General features: G+C 39.2%; 1 protein-coding gene and 1 pseudogene across 2 annotated transcripts in view; both read right to left on the minus strand.

The window, feature by feature from the left end:
• The window catches only part of LOC306872838 (NALCN channel auxiliary factor 1-like), a 61,507-nt pseudogene extending 58,606 nt beyond the window's left edge, over positions 1 to 2,901 (minus strand). Inside the window, exon 1 of the transcript in view lies at positions 2,215 to 2,901. The product of the transcript in view is annotated as an NALCN channel auxiliary factor 1-like (transcript). The remainder of the gene's footprint in view (positions 1 to 2,214) is intronic.
• A 9,855-nt stretch (positions 2,902 to 12,756) lies between these two features.
• On the minus strand, positions 12,757 to 19,185 carry LOC306872822 (DNA ligase 4-like). The gene is made up of 2 exons (XM_079421682.1): positions 18,911 to 19,185; positions 12,757 to 16,057 (listed from the first exon to the last, which is right to left on the minus strand). The coding sequence occupies exon 2, from the start codon at positions 16,043 to 16,045 to the stop codon at positions 13,313 to 13,315; it is 2,733 nt and encodes a 910-aa protein (XP_079277808.1). The 5' UTR covers positions 16,046 to 16,057; positions 18,911 to 19,185; the 3' UTR covers positions 12,757 to 13,312.
• Positions 19,186 to 19,714: the final 529 nt, after the last annotated feature.

A 19,714-nucleotide genomic window follows, 5' to 3' on the forward strand; every position in this document is an offset into this window, starting at 1 on the left:
TGAATTGTCCTGAAAAGAAATGTAACTCATCAACAGGTTGAAATAAGAGACTCTTTTCTCTGCTGCGTTCAGGGAGGCGCTTCCGCTCCATGAAGGCGAACACAGAGAGAATGAGGAGGAGCTTCTTCCCGCAAGCCATTCGGAGTCTTAACCTCTCTCCACTCTAATCACATCACCCCACACTTCCACTTTGCACATTTTCATTACAATCTGCACTAATTTGTAGAAGGTCACGTAAGGATAAATACAATTTGTCTTTAGTATTCCTTTTACTCACTTATACACTTTACTGCACAGCACACGGACACTTTATCACTGACATACACTTTACTTTTTATAGAATCTATAAAGAATCATATTCTATTTTTATTCTTATCTATTTTTATTCTCATATCTATTTGTTATTTTATTTTATTGCTAGTTTATTTATATATATATATATATATATGTTTACTGTACTTTTTCTATTTGTATTTTTGTAAACTTGAGGTTTTTCTTAATTTTGTTGGACAATTTGTTGGACAGTCGTACAATACATTTCACTACATGTCGTACTATGTATGTATATGTATGTGACAAATAAAATTTGAATTTTAAGCATACAGCCTCACTGTCAACCTCTATGAAATTGTGTTGATACATTATTACTATTATTTTGGACTACCAAAACAGATTTTTTGCATGAAAGGCAACTTTAGAAAGGCAGACGTGGATTTTGGCAGTGCAGGTGTATCACAGATGCAAAGGCCCTATGTCATAACTGTCACTGGCAATGATGCTGTAGAAAAATACAAATTGCTCATGTAATATTTGTGACCCTGGAGCACAACACCAGTCATAAGTAGCATGGGTATATTCGTAGCAATAGCCAACAATACATTGTATGGATCAAAATTATCGATTTTTCTTTTATGCCAAAAATCATTAGGATATTAAGCAAAGATCATGTAACATGAAGATATTTTGTAAATTTCCTACTGTAAATATATTTAAAAAAAATTTGATTAGTAATATGCATTGCTCAGAACTACCTTTGGACAACTTTAAATGTGATTTTCTCAGTATTTTTTTTGCACCCTCAGATTCGAAATTTTCATAGTTGCATCACGACCAAATATTGCCCTATCCTAACAAATCATACATCAGTGGTCATCAAAGTTTATTAATTTGGCTTTCATATGTTGTATAAATATCAGTTTTAAAAAAAACTAACCCTTATGACTGGTTTTGTGGTCCAGGGTCACAATTAAACATGCCCCCTGCATCAAAAGGCCTGTCCCTTCATTGTAGAATTAAGCGTGTTTCAGCACCACGGACAGCGAGCAGCGATCGAGTCCTGTGCCAAATCAACCAGTGAATATGCAAAACACGCCACCCACTTATTCACCAGCTTATCTGTGCCTCCTTCATTTAAACGACCATTTACAAGCTCTCGGTAAATGTTTGACCATTAATTACGCAAAGCAACACACACGCGTAAAGAACACGGTAAGCTCGCTTCCTTATCAGCACACAGCAACTATACACAGTGTGCCATTTTTTCGTCGCCCGGGAGCAATCCATTTAAGATGACAGCGGGAGCTCGAGAATTAACCTTAATGTCAAGTTTATGGCGGTTAAGAGGGCACCCTGTTGCAGCGCGCGCAGAGTGCTGTGCAAACAAGACCAATGAGCGAGGGAAAATACTCTTGTGAGAGATTAGCTGAGAAAGCACCGCTGCCCTATTAGAGTTACTGAAATGTATTCAGTGTGGTGGACGTGAATGAACACCTGGCGGAGCAGCTCTATACTCAGTTCAGAGAGACGCACCTGCGCGCTATAGAGTGACGCACACACGTTGAACGATCGGCTGTGCGGCGTTTTGTGCTTTGACACAGTAACCTTGGATCAGCAGCAACATTTAATTTCCTCCGTAAAATCAGACCAGAACAATGGATTTTGCGTTGATCGCGCTAGGAATAATTTGAGACAGCAGGAAAGGAAAAGTTTAAAATCCTGTCCCATTTTTCACCCTCCAGCTGTCTCGGAAATGAGATGACTGCAAAGTTGGCACCACCAACAGATGCGAAATGCGGAAAAAACCGAATGCAATATGAAATGCACTTTCCCCCCCTAAAACATCACCGCGTTACTGTCCCCAGTTACCATGACGACTGAGAAAGAAGAGCTAACTCTATTCAGCGAAAACGAGAGATCCAGATCATAAAGCCCTACCTTGCATTCTTCCATGCACGTCCTTACTGAGTACACATCCCTCTCGTATTTGTCTGCCATCATCTCAAATTCCTCATATTTCTCCTGCGCGTGCAGGTCATAACGCTGGTACGCCTGAACGCACAGACTGCACCTGTTTAGGTCGCCGTCCACGATCACGTCAAGGCTGCAGTTCAAATTGTCCGGACTTAACGATCCGTCAAGCAAATCCATAAGAGAGTACGAGTTACAAAAGGAAAGGTACAAATCGCTTATGTTCATCCACCGCGTCCCCTCCGTTTGCGAAAGGCCCCTGCACAAGTGGTCAGCGTCGACAAAAGTGAAGCAGTTTTCCGACAAACCATCCGGGTGGCAAGTTTCTAGTTGCCACAAAGGTTTGGTAGAATTGACTACAAAAATATCATTTTCATTTCTTCTGAGGCTGCTGTGTGTTGAAGGGAGGTCGGGTCTGTGGTTTGCGCTCATGTCCACTGAAGATAACTTGTCTCGGGTCCTTGTCAGTTTGGCCTCGGCGCAGAACCACAGATGATCCGAGAGCAGCACGGTTAGAAATAAGAGGGACGCTAAGGACAATCGCCATCGCTGGGCCCTCTCGGAGTCGGTGAATGGCTTCTCGTTCTCGCGGGGAGCACACCAAATTTTTAAGCCGTCATCTCGCTGCCGACACTTCCAAGCACCGCTGGTCATATTTTGGGAAAGCGCAGCTCTGGGTGACTCCACCGTGGGGGCTTTTCTGCCACAATAGTCATTGACGGGAGGTCTGCCTTGAGTTTTGCCCACTAAACGATGGCTGACGAGCGGTCGTGGCTCACCTCCGCGATTAACGATCAGTTGCTGTGTTCAGGGGGATTACTGCTTTCATTGTCGAGTCCCCTCTCCCCGCGCTTCTCCGGAGAAAAACCCAGCTATCTGTAGCAACATGTCTCTCCCTGCTCGTCTGTCATGGGTTCCGCTCTCCCCTTTTGCGCAGAGCCGCTACAACGCGGAAAAGCCCGTGTCTGGCCGCTCGCTCTGGTGAAAAGCGCAAGGGCTCCTCGTTTCGAAACGCCGAATCTCGCCTCCTCGGTCCGACAAGGTGGGATCTTTTCTCGCGAACCGATCCACAGTCATTTTGGCCAAACGTTAAGTTGCTGCCATGTTCGTTTTGAAAGAGTTGTTGAAAGAGAGCAGGGTCATTTGCGTCAGCTCATGAGATGTGATTGATCCATCACAGCGACCCGGCCGATTTGCAAACTGTTCAAGCTCAGCTGATACACCGTAGCGAGAGATAACATGGTTGCTGGTCAAGAAAATAAGCCCTCATAAACATCACGTTAGAATCTATAATACGTTTACATCAACAGGTTGAACAAGAGCTTGTACCTACACTGTCAAACTATTCGTTATAGCTTGAGACCAACATTAGAGGTCAGAGAGCCTGTATAATGCACTCTGTAAAGTGAGAATGTCAAGACGTTACAAAGCTTACCTTATAAAAACGACAGTCGGGTAAATTCAATCATATTTTTGACTTCAATAAAACCAGATGTTACCACATATAGTACATTTTAGGTTAACTGACAACACACTGAAAACGTGGTAACCTGCAATTATTACTTTAATATTAATTGCAGGTTATTAATTGAGATATTTCTACATGGTTTAACCCATATAAAGCAGTTTTGGCATAAATTGACATATTTAGGTTGATTCACTGATATTTAACACTGATAAATATTGTTTTCATTTAAGTAAAACCTGTTAATTTATAATTAGTCAACTCTTGTAATACACAGTGAAACTAAAATAATTTTAAAAACTAAACAAAAAAAAACTAATTGTTCAACACAATATGATCAATAATATATTTTTAAAGGGTTAGTTCACCCAAAAAAAAAAATTGTCATTATATACTCACCCTCATGTTGATTCAAACCTGCATGACTTTTTTTTATTTATGTGAAACACAAAAAAAGATATCTGAAAATCGCATCAATGCTTTATTTTTATTTTTTTGTTTTTAAAAAATGTGGCCTAATGTTGTTTGGACACAGTTACTGTTTTGTGTTCCACAGAAAGAAGAAAGCCATGCAGGTTTTAAATGATGGCACTTTGATGTGAACTGTACCATACCTTTAAATCCAGTTAAATTTTTAGCATTAAATAAATTTAAAAAGGGGAAAAGGGGAAAATACTTCTTGAAATCAAATTATTTGTTTGTTAACAGACCCACAATGAACCTCGTGCAAGTGGAGTGTAAGTGCCTCCAAACAAATCAAAGTAATCATACAATCATAGTTATAAGTCTATGTAGACAAACCTTTAAAAGCAAAAACAATATAAGCACTTTATGAAACAGTAAGCTGATGTAACACACCATAGGTTTGCCAAACAATCAAATCTTCCTATACCCCCTTTTTCTTTTTTTTATTTGGAGGTTAGTCTTTGTTTTTGATTTTTTGTCTCTCAGTGGACAGCCATATGGTAGTGTGCGAACCTGTCACATTTGCATAAACTGACAAACAAATAGTCACAGAGCATGTAATGACCTAAAGCTTGACACATTATAGCTGTCTAATCAACGGCATATGTGTTCATGCTTGCAAAATGCATTTTCCCTTCATCTCCTTTATTCTCTCTTATCAGCAGCATGAGGTTTTCTTGTGACAAGAAAGCTAATAGAAAATGGGTCACAAATGGGAAATGCATAGTATTAATAAATAAGAATATTGTGAACAATTTATTACATCCATACAAAAGATGTAAACAGGATGAAGCATATATGCTTAAAGTGAAGGGAAAAGCCTAATGTGTATTGACACAAATCTAAAAACAGCAAGTGGCAATAATAATAATAATAATAATAATGATTAAAAAAATAGTAGGAATCGCTGTCCTTTCTATTTGCTGTACTACATTATTTTATTGAATGTTTTCCAGAAGAATTTGATAACGGTTCCATGAAGAACCTTTAAAATCCATGGAAACTGAGTTCTTTATAGTGGAAAAAATGTTCTTCACACTAAGAAAAAAATGAATAGAACTGTTCACTGAAAGGTTATTTGAACCCAAAATGGTTTCATAGGAGCTGGCCCGAAGTTAACTTCCGGTCTGTGTTTGTTTATTGGTCTGGTTAGTGGCTACAAACGCAGTTAAAGTTAAAGTGATGAGTAATGAAGTTGGGCTCAGGTGGTTGTGCTGTGGGATGTGTTTCCCATACATTTATTTTATGGCGACCCGCCACGATATCAAAACTGACTGATTTTCGAAAAGGCTTAGTTGGATAAACATGAGCACGTAATGCATGTTTAAAAATCAAAACGAGGCACGGGTGTTTTTATATCACTGTATTTCTGAAGGAAATTAGAAAATGTTCGATGTCATTTTCATTTCATCTTGCATGTTATATGCCTGATTAAGCAGCGTTTGTAAGCTCAGCCGTTTCCGGGGAAACCTCTAGTTCTTCCGCTTTAAAGCGCCTCCTGCTGGCAGAGATGAATTTGCATTTTTAATAAATCCGTCTAATTTACGCAGCAAACATATTTTGCTTGTTATCAAAAAATAATTTACTGTAGAGGGATTTAGTTGTTATTGATTCTATTTGGATGTCTACCATCCAAAGTTGGTGCGCATGCGCAGTAACGTTTGTTTATGTTGTTGCCGCTGACGTAGATAGCAAACTTCCAGAACCTTTGTTTTTAAGTGTGTAAACAGGGTGCACAGAGAAAACACTCCACCTTCTCCAAATGCTTCTTGTGAACACAGTGGTTTTGTTTATTTGGCTCCACTATTTTTTGTTATTTCTGGTCATTAACTATTATTTGTCAAGCTACAATTAAGACCTGCATTCCACTTTGAAGTAGCAATTAAGAGCATTTTCCTTTTCCTCATTCCAGCAGTATTTGTCTGCTACAAGCCATATGGCCACACGTCGGCAAATGCTTTAAACATGCATTACCATGCGTCAAGTTTTGCCCTGTTTATAACACCTATTGCAACGTGCTACCAATTGCAAGATTGCTGAATTTATATCACCTTTCAATTAGGAATCAATTTCAATTATTTCAATTATACTTAAAGCCTGTATATTGCAATTAAGAAGACATTGACATAAGCCTTTATAACTACAATATGTTGTGTACTTGGCAAATTCATGCATAAATGGTGTAAGGGTACAGTCAGGAGTGTGTGAAGCAAAGGTGCCATGTTTAAGCACACCTTAATGTGGATGTTATGCGGGCACAATAGCCATACGATACAGGGTCAGAGGCATTTCTTCTGTATCAATTGCAGGAAACCACAGATTCAAATTGAATTACTAGGTTTTCTGTGTTAAAGAAACCAAACTGACTGATGTACTTTGGGGGATGCATCCCCATTTTCTATTCACAGTTACCATTACATTTGATCAAATGTCATTACTGGAAACCCCTCCGAGCATATTCAGTAATCAAAATCAACAGGATTGTGAAAAGTTGTGTTTTTCCACCATGATGTACTCTGAGGCTTTATTTACTGTAATTAAACTGCAATCAAATACTGTAAACAAACCAGAAATGAGAGACTGAAGGAATGTCTCACCAAAAGAAGCTTTTAGATGAGATCTAAAAAGTGGACTGAGTGGAACAGGTTGCATATAAAAGGTGAGGGGGAAAAAAACATGTGCCTATGTGTTTGACCTGGCACAATTTATTAAAATATCATGCATTAAACTGTAGTCAGATACATTAAAAAGACAACAAATAAGAGATTGAAGGAATGTCTTTCCAAAAGGAGCCTTTAGATGGCATCTATTTCATATACATTTTACATATGTACATGCATCTCTCTACACTACTTAGACATAGGTCTTTAGGATAAAGTGGGAAGAAAAAGGATACCACTGTGCCTCTAAGCGATACAGAACATACTGAACAAGGATTTCATATGAAGCCATTTAGATCAAAACATGTCCTTACAGAGGTGCAAGGTAAATCCTCTCTCCTCTCCACAGCCTTTTTCAAAATGTTTCATCACTTCAAAGTGAACATTCAGAAGCAGGTCAAAGACAACATATAATCCCTCAGTATGTGGATTTATCCTACCTTCTCCTGAGACAGGAAACAGACAGAGAAAAATACTCTGATTGAATGCCTTATCTGAATATGAGTACTATCACACTCATTTAAAGGATGTTAGGCTGGGGATCTGAGACCACCATTCATACCACAGCGGGTGCCCATATGTGAGCTGAGATCATGGCATTAAAACGACAATAGTATTCAAGCTGAGCAAACACACAAAGCAAGGCTATAATTCACCAGGCTCTCAAATTATACAGTATGACTCATGTATAAGAATGCAATGTTACACTGAACTTCCACCAGTCCTTTCTCACCATTTATACTTGTTTCCTGTTCTGTTTGCTTATTCATTATGAAGTCATCATTATTATACCAACAACAATAATTTATCATCATCATCATTGTTTCTTTCAATAATAACTGTCTTCATCTCACTGAAAAAGACCAGTGACTATACAGACATCAGGATGAAATGAAATTTATCAAGACGACTCTTGGCAGAAAGCTGAGGTGAATTAAGCCAGTTGGATATATACACGTTATGCAGTGGCCAAGCACATCAGATAAATCAGGAGAAATCAGAATGGTGGATAATGAGTGTTGGCAAAAAAAAAAAAAAACATGTTTTGTCACTCCATATATGATAAGAAGCATTGGACTCATGCCAATAACACTGTCCACCTTACATAACTGAAGACAAATTGCTTTTGACAGGCTCTTCCTTAAACAACCTGGACCAGTGGCTCTAAACTAACGTCACCAGAGGGAAGGCTCACTCATTTGCAAGGCAGATTCGCCATTTTTAAGTCAAGTTTTCTGGCTCTTAGTGGGGTGGGGTCGGGGGTATGTGTTTCTTTCAAACACATGCAGCCGTTTCCCACTGATTTATTTCCAGGAAGCCCCAGGGTTATGGGTCCTCTCTTCTCTACCTAGTGTAAACATCCAATTACTGCTGCTAACTGACTAAGACTTAACTGCTCAACGAAAGACTGGCCATCAGTAAGAAAATATGATATGCTACTCTGGAAGAACAGGATATGGATTTCATAACATCAAAACACAAATCAATGCTAATTAATCTTACCAAAACCCTGATTTTCAATAAAATAATACTGCAAAGCCTGTATCCTAAACAATATCATTGACCAACTTCAAAAAGCAGTCAAAGCTACTGCAGGCTAATATAAACTCATGATAATTCTCTGTGACCTTTTCCATATAGTAAGCTTTCAACAGTGGGTGCACCATATAGCAGGCACTCTGGGACACATCTTCGGTCAGATTGAGATTCATATTACCTTCCAAACTCCTTGCTTTTCTTGTCCAAAACCTTGTTTTTCTTCTTTGGTAGCGTGCTTCACTCTCCCTAGATCTACATGGCAGGGTGATTTCACACAAAGCTTATTATGTATGTATGTGAAAGACAAAACACAAAGAGATGATAAAGAATTTGCATAAAAACTTTTCTTCCCAGGCTTTGTCTTTATTTGAAATCCCACACTCTGCCAGTATGATTGTTTATAATAGCAGACTGTACCTTTCTTATCGATGAGGAAATGTCTCTTCTTGTCTCTTAGACTGTATATTCCAGTTCTTCTTAAGCCATACAATAGCTTTGTGTGAAGAAGAGACTGATATGTCAGTCATTATTTTCTAAAAAATCTTGTTATCCATAACTTTGAGTTTGAGAAAACCAGTAAACTACTCACAAACTATTGAAATGAGAAACTAGACATTATACTATGACAATTGTCTGATGACAATTTTCACTTTAAAGGTCTGGTTCACTTAAAAGATGTTGTCTTTGGCTATACAGACCAGATTTCCAGACAGAAAGACTATATATATATATATATATATATACACTGAACAAAATTATAAACGCAACACTTTTGTTTTTGCCCCCATTTTTCATGAGCTGAAACTCAAAGATCTAAGACTTTTTCTATGTACACAAAAGGCCTATTTCTCTCAAATATGGTTCACAAATCTGTCTAAATCTGTGTTAGTGAGCACTTCTCCTTTGCCGAGATAATCCATCCACCTCACAGGTGTGGCATATCAAGATGCTGATTAAACAGCATGATTATTGCACAGGTGTGCCTTAGACTGGCCACTCTAAAAATGTGCAGTTTTACTGTATTGGGCGGGTCCGGGGGGGAGGGGGGTCTGGTCCAAAAACCAGTCAGTATCTGGTCTGACCACCATTTTCCTCACGCAGTGCAACACATCTCCTTCACATAGAGTTGATCAGGTTGTCCACTCCCCTTCAATGGCTGTGCGAAGTTGCTGGATATTGGCAGGAACTGGAAAATGCTGTCGTATACGCCGATCCAGAGCATCTCAAACATGCTCGGTGGGTGACATGTCCGGTGAGTATGCTGGCCATGCAAGAACTGGGATGTTTTCAGCTTCCAGGAATTATGTACAGATCCTTGCAACATGGGGCTGTGCATTGTCATGCTGCAACATGAGGTGATGGTCGTGGATGAATGGCACAACAGTGGGCCTCAGGATCTCGTCATGGTATCTCTGTGCATTCAAAATGCCATCAATAAAATGCACCTGTGTTCGTTGTCCATAACATACGCCTGCCCATACCATAACCCCACCGCCACCATGGGCCACTCGATCCACAACGTTGACATCAGCAAACCGCTCACCCACACGACGCCATACACGCTGTCTGCCATCTGCCCTGTACAGTGAAAACCGGGATTCATCCATTAAGAGAACACCTCTCCAAAGTGGCAGACGCCATCGAATGTGAGTATTTGCCCACTCAAGTCAGTTAGGACGACGAACTGCAGTCAGGTCGAGACCCCGATGAGGATGACAAGCATGCAGATGAGCATCCCTGAGACGGTTTCTGACAGTTTGTGCAGAAATTCTTTGGTTATGCAAACCGATTGTTGCAGCAGCTGTCCGGGTGGCTGGTCTCAGGACGATCTTGGAGGTGAAGATGCTGGATGTGGAGGTCCTGGGCTGGTGTGGTTACACGTGGTCTGCGGTTGTGAGGCTGGTTGGATGTACTGCAAAATTCTCTGAAACACCTTTGGAGATGGCTTATGGTAGAGAAATGAACATTCAATTCACGGGCAACAGCTCTGGTGGACATTTCTGCAGTCAGCATGCCAATTGCACGCTCCCTCAAAACTTGCGACATCTGTGGCATTGTGCTGTGTGATAAAACTGCACACTTTAGAGTGGCCTTTTATTGTGGCCAGCCTAAGGCACACCTGTGCAATAATCATGCTGTCTAATCAGCATCTTGATATGCCACACCTGTGAGGTGGATGGATTATCTCGGCAAAGGAGAAGTGCTCACTAACACAGATTTAGACAGATTTGTGAACAATATTTGAGAGAAATAGGCCTTTTGTGTACATAGAAAAAGTCTTAGATCTTTGAGTTCAGCTCATGAAAAATGGGGGCAAAAACAAGTGTTGCATTTATAATTTTGTTCAGTGTGTGTGTGTGTGTGTTTATATATATATACAGTATATATATATATATATATATATATATATATATATATACACACAGGTGCTGGTCATAAAATTAGAATATCATGAAAAAGTTGATTTATTTCAGTAATACCATTCAAAAAGTGAAACTGGTATATTAGATTCATTCATTACACACAGACTGATATATTTCAAATGTTTATTTCCTTTAATTTTGACGATTATAACTGACAACTAATGAAGCTCTGTGCCCAAGCACATTAATAGAGAGGCGAAGGGAAGGACAAGATGTGGTAGAAAAAAAGTGTACAAGCAATAGGGATAACCGCACCCTGGATAGGACTGTGAAACAAAACCCATTCAAAAATGTGGGGGAGATTGACAAAGAGTGGACTGCAGCTGGAGTCAGTGCTTCAAGAACCACCACGCACAGGCGTATGCAAGACATGGGTTTCAGCTGTCGCACTCCTTGTGTCAAGCCACTCTTGAACAAGAGACAGCGTCAGAAGCGTCTTGCCTGGGCTAAAGACAAAAAGGACTGGACTGCTGCTGAGTGGTCCAAAGTTATGTTCTCTGATGAAAGTAAATTTTGCATTTCCTTTGGAAATTAAGGTCCCAGAGTCTGGAGGAAGAGAGGAGAGGCAAATAATCCACGTTGCTTGAGGTCCAGTGTAAAGTTTCCACAGTCATTGATGGTTTGGGGTGCCATGTCATCTGCTGGTGTTGGTCCATTGTGTTTTCTGAGGTCCAAGGTCAACGCAGCCGTCTACCAGGAAGTTTTAGAGCACTTCATGCTTCCTGCTGCTGACCAACTTTATGGAGATCCAGATTTCTTTTTCCAACAGGACTTGGCACCTGCACACACTGCCAAAGTTACCAGTACCTGGTTTAAGGACCATGGTATCCCTGTTCTTGATTGGCCAGCAAACTCGCCTGACCTTAACCCCATAGAAAACCTATGGGGTATTGTGAAGAGGAAGATGCAATATGCCAGACCCAACAATTCAGAAGAGCTGAAGGCCACTATCAGAGCAACATGGGCTCTCATAACACCTAAGCAGTGCCACAGACTGATCGACTCAATGCCACACTGCATTGCTGCAGTAATCCAGGCCAAAGGAGCCCCAACTAAATATTGAGTGCTGTACATGCTCATACTTTTCATGTTCATACTTTTCAGTTGGCCAACATTTCTAAAAATCATTTTTTTGCATTGGTCTTAATTGATATTCTAATTTTCTGAGATACTGAATTTGGGACTTTCATTAGTTGTCCGTTATAATCATCAAAACTAAAGGAAATAAACATTTGAAATTATCAGTCTGTGTGTAATGAATGAATCTAATATACAAGTTTCACTTTTTGAATGGTATTACTGAAATAAATCAACTTTTTCATGATGTTCTAATTTTATGACCAGCACCTGTATGTATATATATATATATATATATATATATATATATATATATATATATATAGTCTTTCTGGTCTGTATAGCCAAAGACAACATCTACATATGTACACACAAAACAAAGTTTTGAAACAATTTACCTCCCTAAAACACATTACACGCACCAGAATGGTCTTAGCACCATTTCTGTCATGGCTCTGCAGCATAAATTTCCAAACCAAAGCACCTTCCCACACTAAATGTGGATTTCATAACTGCAAGCACATTATGCTCTCATTTTCAATGAGGGATGGATTTGTCACTCACACACCTTCACAAACTCACACCAGTTACCTAGTGTAATATCCATATTACTCAAATGCAAATCAATCTTTACAATACAGTTGAATCTGTTTGTGTGTGAAGCCTCAATCATTCTATTAGTGCTCTGGAAATTAGATCTCTGGAAGCATTACAGTAACTCCCATTCCAAACAATTAGAAAGCTACAGCTCTCACACAATAAATTCAGTGTGCTTGACAAGCTGTTCAAATGGAACTTCAAGCTTGTCAGAAGCTCAATTTGTCTGACTGTAATGAGTCAAGTTAATGTACAAGAAAAACACTCTTGACAGCTTCAATTAAAATTCTGAATGCTTCTTTAAGAATTAAATTTAATTACATGTTATTTTGCATATAATTTCCATCTTAAGAAACTAATAGTACAGTAACATCAATGTAATTAATAGGGCGACATTTAAAGACTAGGATTCTTAACCATTAGGTTATAACCACCCCATTTAATACAATACATACTAAAATTTTCACATTTTTATTTAGAACAAAACACAGCATAAGAAAACAAAAATCTCCAAAAAGGCGTTGTTTCCACCTGTAAAGTTTTTTTCTCAGTGCTTTCTTTAAATCAAACTCAGTCTTACTTAGTGCTTTAAATCAGAGACATATGGCAAACTTTAAAAGGTACTGATGTACTTTCAACAGTAAATTACACTCTTTTGCTGATAGCAAAGTTCTTCTTATAATTCAAACTGTAATCCTTTCCAGTCCCATCATTTTATGTATTTTTAAAAAATGGTTACCTTTAATGCAACAGTAAGGGTTGTCCAGTGTAGTCTATTACAGCTAGTATAAAAACACCAAAATCTTACAATGTTATAATTTGTGTAGTAGCCTTCATTGTTATATTAGGTAGTCAGTTTCATCCTCTACATGGCCTGCTTTGATAGAATCAGTCACCCAAGATTCTCGAACAATTTTGAACTTCTTAGCATAAAGTCGCCTCAGCGTCTTGAAGTCCAGATTTCTTCTCTCACTTTCTACTATGACATGCGAGATTCCTTCCTTCAGTTTCTCCACTACTGTACCACCATGGAATCGGAATTCTAAGGCACGTGTGTCCAAACTTGTACCCCGTATGATGGTTTTTGGATCACCCAAGTCAGCATACCGGTCAAAGTATGCAGTGTAAGGCCTAAAAATGCTAGTGGGCAAGTCATCCCAGGCATTCTCTGCTTCTATCTGTGCTACAGACAAACGTTCAGCTTCTGTGGGGCCAATCCTTTCAAAGACTTCCCTCAGCTGTTGTTCATCAGTGTCAACATAATAACTGTCTCCATACTGATCATACTCTTTAGCGAAGTGGTCCCTAGTTGAAGGTGACATGTGGATCATGTGACGTGGTTGCCATGGTATAACCTGCTTATTTTCCAGACACTCCAGCAGCCAAGCAGCCCACACCACATCATGCTGGTCTGAGGAGATGAGGTTCTTTACTCTCATGTTCTGCACAGCTGCAATCACACAGTACGTGTCTTTCCCAGGGTTCTGTACAACAATGCCTCCACAGCGGGCCACAACTTTCTCAAGCTCTGCCTTGGAATGTTCATCATTGCCATTTATCACACAAAACTCCACATCTTCAAACATATCCGTCTCTTTGGTGACTGCTGATAAATCCTGAGATTTAAAGTGGTCAATGACTCCGATTGTCTTCTTGGGCTTGGATAAGAACTTGTGCTTCTTCTTTTCGGGCTGGTCGTCTTGGATATGTAGATGTCTGGATGCTAGCTTTCCAGAAGCTCTGGAGCGGAACTGGCTCAGTTCAGCCAAGGTCATGCACTGATACCACTCTTTGTCTTCTCTGATTCTTTCTATTCTGGGGAAACGTAATGTGCAGTCGGTCTTATACATTTCACTAGAGACTATCTCCGCTGCTTTGACTTGTATGATCACGGAGTTGCGTGGTTCTATGTAAACCTCTGGTTTTTCTGTTCCACACAAGATGGCAGCTGGAGGATTATTTCTGTTGTAAACTTTCCAATGTTTGGCCAACTTCAGACCAAGATCGTACAGTTCTTTCATAGTGTAGCCTGATCCAATGCGGCATAGGGTGTGGAACACTGTGGGCTTCTCCCCTGGACTCGGCACCTCTGCTACCGCACACAGAAAATGAGAGAGCATCCCGCTTCTCCTGCCTTTACCCCAGTAGCCTCCCACTATCAGCAGATCAAGCTCATCCATCAGACCATCCACATATTCAGGCTTAATTTTCACCCATCCTTCGCCCCGTTTATCTGGTTTGTAGATGGACATGGGATCCTTAACCATAATTCCCTCTTCCAGATTGTCAATGGCCTCATTGAGAGAATTCACCACTTCTTGCATGCTTTTGCCTTCAGATTTTGTGACCAAGTGGATACGACCTTTGACTGGCGTAAAGATAGTCTCAATAATTTCGTAGCGCTTCTTGAGAGGTTCATTTGCAAACTTCTGATTGTTTACTAACAAGACATCAAATACGCAAAAGCAGGTTTGCAAATCAGAGTCATCCATCAGCCTTTTAATATCGAACTTACTGCCTTTCTGCATGAAGGTCGCAGTTGTAGGGTTATAAGCCATCATCTCTCCATCCAGTATGCAGTTTACCACATGAGGCTTGAAGACGTTGTGAATGTATGGTGTGAGGGAGCCCTCTAGTGGAGAGGCCCCAAACTGTTGCGTGTACTCATAAGAGTTCCTGGTATAGTATTTGTAAACATCTCCAGCTTTGTGCAGCTGAATGCGTTCACCATCAAGCTTCGTCTCAATATAGAAGGTCCGGTTGCCCATTTGCTTCTCTATCTGTCTGATGTTGGCAACAGCAGCCAGCATTGGTTTAAAAGCAGAAAACAGTTCAATAGAGACCTCACTGAGAGACACAGATGGATCATGAAGTTGTCGGCAGACTTTATTCAGATCTGTGGTAACATTGTAGAGGTCTGGTGCATCTGAATGGAAAACCTGAAGTACTGTCTCCTTGCTAATGCCAAGTTTCATGTCCTTGAGGATCATTCTAATGAGCCACTTCTGTTCCACTGCTGAACTCTGAGTTATCAGATGCAATAGGCTTTTCTTCACTTGATCCTTCTGTTTGCTGGCATTGTTGATAGCTACGGAATCCAAGAAGTCGTTGACTTCTTTAATGCTTAAATTCCCCTGACTAGTACACCTTTTTTTCAGGACGAAGTAGGCCGTAAGGGCAAAGTCACCTGCTTCTCCATGGCTTGTGGATGGAGCTCTGTAATTTAGAAGTTTGTTTGCGTCAGGTCCATTTTTAGGTAGGCCTAAAGCTTCAATATATAGTTTGGCAAGCATGTTTTCTTTTATACCGTAAGCCATTCGCTCTCGCTCAAATTGAGGCACGATAAGACGCAAGGCTGCGTAAAATGAATCTGTGGTATTGGAATTGTCCTTGTGAAGCGCTGCATGGAAGTTCCTCCAAGAATCAATAAAATCCTTTAGAATTTTGCCTTTGTCTGGTCGGAGTTTGGTCTTTTGGATGTTTTCCAGAACTGTGCAGAGGTCGATGAACGGAACTTGTGCAGCAACAGCCGTCTGTGGTGTGGCATCACTTTTTGAGGCAACTTCCATCATTGCAGAGGACACCTGAGGAAAAAAACAGAGTTTATCTAAAGATTTTTGATGCATGTGCTTTTTACTAGAGCTAATAAATAATTGCTTATATATGGAAATGTAATATATGACATATATATGTTACCTACATGGAAATATATAATTTTCACAAATACACATTCTCCTTGATTTGATGTACCTATGCTAATAATATCTATATGATGATTTTTATTTAGTAATAGCAACCATATGTCAACAATATATACGCTTGTTTAACATAAGGCAGATATAAAAGATTAAAAGCTATTATTTAGTTGCAGATCCCTTGCTCACAATCACAGCAGTGAGTCTGTGACCCATAGACATCACCAGACTCTTGGTCTCATCCTTTGAAATACTTTTCCCAGCCTTTAATGCAGCCAATTCCAATTGTTGCTTGTTTTGAGGAGTTTCTGCCTTTACTCTCCTCTTCAGCTGGTGAAACTCATGTTTAAATCTGGAGATTGACTTGGGCAATCTAAGACTTTCCATTTCTTTGCCCTTATAGATTCCTTGACTGAACTGGCAGGGTGTTTTGGGTCATTGCCCTGATGCAATATGAAGTAGGCTTGCTGCGATAGACGGTTTTGGGGGTGTTAAGCCGCAACACCGGTTACTTCACTTGCCCACCGCGGCACTGTCCCTCACCGTAATTTAGATTTTTTTAATAGTAATAAAAATCATTTAGTTCAGTTAGAGAACAGACACTACAATTAAAACTGAACACGGCTGCTCAATGCAACACATCGAGCGAATGACAGTCGCACATCACAGATCAGATTTCATTGAACACGTGAGGAGAGTGAGCCGAGCTGACTGACAGAAGAGTGAGGTGAGACAGACAAGATGATGGCAGAAGAGTTTCAAAACGAAATGTAAAAAAATAAATATTTTGGATTTTGAAAAGCCTGTTGACCTGCCATTTATCTAAAGTGATATTGGAAGGTTTTTTTTAACATTCGTTTCTCATTTATTTGGTTCCACAGTATTTGCTAGTTTTTATTTTATTTAAACTGTGTGATTTTTCCCCCAAGTGAAAGTAAAATGCGCACGGTGCTTTTACAAGCAAAGGAAAGTGGGAAAACTCAAACAAACTAAAAACAAACAACTGTTTGATGCCGAATTGCAGCAAATTCGAGGAAAAACTCAAACGACATATTACCGGTGTTGTCACACATCGATTAACCGGTGGGAAAATTTCCTCACCGTCACAACCCTAATATGAAGCACTTCCCAATGAATCTGGTGGCATTTTCTTGAATATGGCTAGGCAAGATGGTTTTGTACCCTTCCAAATTCATTCTGCTACTGTCATCATACATTAAGTCATCAGTAAAGATGAGAGGGCCTGTTCCAGAGACAGCCATGCATGCCCATGCCATGACAACACCTCCACCATGCTTTACAGATGAGGCTGTATGCTTGGGATCATTTGCGGTTCCCTTTTTTTCTCCCCATTTTTGCTTTCCCATCACTTAGATAAAGGTTCATCTTTGTCTCATCGGTCCCTAAACACAGTTCCAAAACTCTTCTGGCTCACCTTTCTGCTTTTTTGCAAACTCTAATCTAGCTTTCTATTTTTGGTGCTAGTCAGAGGTTTGCATCTTGCTGTGTAGCATCTGTAATTCTGTGTCAAAGTCTCCTGAGGACAGTAGCTTGTCAGAGCATCACCCCAGCTTTCTGGAAGTTGTTGGTGATTTTACAGACACATCTTTTAGAGTTAATTTTCACAGCTTTTATGATTTGTCTGTCATCAACTACTGTTGTTTTCTCAGCCGATCAGGTAGTTGTTGGTTGCTGGTGTCGCTGGTGGTTTCCAAACTCTTGATTTCTCCATGTCCTTTGTTTTTGCTAGAGCTCTAACTGACTTCCTCTTTTCTTTTAGCATTCAAATTGCTTGCTTTTCTCTCAAAGTCAGCTCCCTCATCTTCATCCTGGTTTGTGTGTGTCATCATCGAATGCAAGATTCAGAATACAGATGTAATGGATATAACTGATACGACACATTCCCTGCTTTTAATATCTGAAGAATTAATGCAACAGGACACAGCTGATGACTTAGAAAGACCTGTGAGGCAACTGTTCCAATACTTATGCTCACATCAGATAGAGGGATGAAACTCTATAAGTGCTGATCTTCTTAGCTGATAAAACATGTATGTGTTGAATCACCCAATAATAAAATGCGTGTAGTTTTGTCTCATATTCATCTTTTAATCATATTTGTAAATGTCTTGACTCCACAGCCAACATAGCAATTTTGTCTTTACTGTTCCAATACTTTTGAAGTATATGCTAATATATGAAACTGTCTCAATTTCTAATCAGTAATATATTGTGTCACTCTAACCTAAAAACAATAAGCAGACCATTACACTCAATCACATACTGAGCTTATTTTCACACAAAGTATAACTAATCCTTCTCTTTCTTTAAATGGAATACTAATTTCTAATAGGTTTCAAATATGTTTTGACTTATAGAAATGTAACATGTGTACAAGGGCTTGAAGCATATGAAAAGCCTTTCACTGTAGGCCCATATGACTAATGTTCCTTGAGGATCAGTAATATGTTCTTACTCTAAGCTAAAAACATAGCAGACCATAACACTCACATTGAGCATTTTGTTTTTTACACAATTTTCACAATACATTCACAACGAAAATAACAGCCTATTTTTTAAAACAAACGACAATATATTTTAATAAATAATTAAAATAAATTATATAAGTAAAAGTGGTGTAATAGTAATAGGCAAATGATCGCATTTTAAGATTTGATAAAACGCGTCATTTTGACAAATAAAAAATATTTACATAGTAGACAATATAACATAAATATTTACCTTTGGGCGAAGACTTGCAATACTTCTGAAACGGGTGTCAGTTCAGATCAACTTCCGTGTTATTTACAGGAAGTTTATCAATATATTTTATAAACAATTTCCGGATTTATCCGCATATAATGTGATTTATTAAGCTTATCGTTCATGCTATGTTATTTTATGCATGCAGCGAATCTTATAAATTCCAGCTCCAGCGACCATAGACATAATAAATACCTATGCCAGCGACTGTCAGGAAGTTTTTAATGTAACACAAGGCCGTTACTTCTTCTCCTGGTTTAATGGACGTTCACAAAGAACTTTACCGCCACCTACAGTACATTAAATAAACTGAACAAAGATCTTAAATATCCATGGGTTACAATGGGTTTTTAAAAAACATTTACAGAGTTTGACATCATCATTTACAAATGCCACAGTTTTTTTTTTTTTTTTTTATTTTGCAAACAAAATGTTGTCTTTAACATTACACTGTTTTTCCTCACAGTATAAATAGGCTATGTCTTACATTAATTAGATATTGGCTAGCTGCCTTAAAGGGGCCTTGGCATTAAAAGGTTTGCAATAGTACTACAACAGTCATAGCTCGAGATCTATCATGGCTCAATCAGTTGATGCTGCATTTTTTAATGCCCTAAAGTTACACTCATGTTAAAGGGACAGATTGCTCAAAAATGAAAATTCTGTCATCATTTACTCACCCTCAAGTTGTTCCAAACCTAAATGTGTTTCTTTATTCTGCTAAACACAAATTAAATATTTTGAAGAATGCATGTAACCAAACAGTTGATGGTATTTTTTCCA

This window comes from Barbus barbus, assembly GCF_936440315.1.
Source record: "Barbus barbus genome assembly, chromosome: 7".
NCBI lineage: Eukaryota > Metazoa > Chordata > Actinopteri > Cypriniformes > Cyprinidae > Barbus > Barbus barbus.

Coding starts and splice junctions, on each gene's coding strand:
- LOC306872822 (XM_079421682.1), bottom strand. CDS start 16,045: ATGATGGAAGTTGCCTCAAAAAGTGATGCCACACCACAGACGGCTGTT.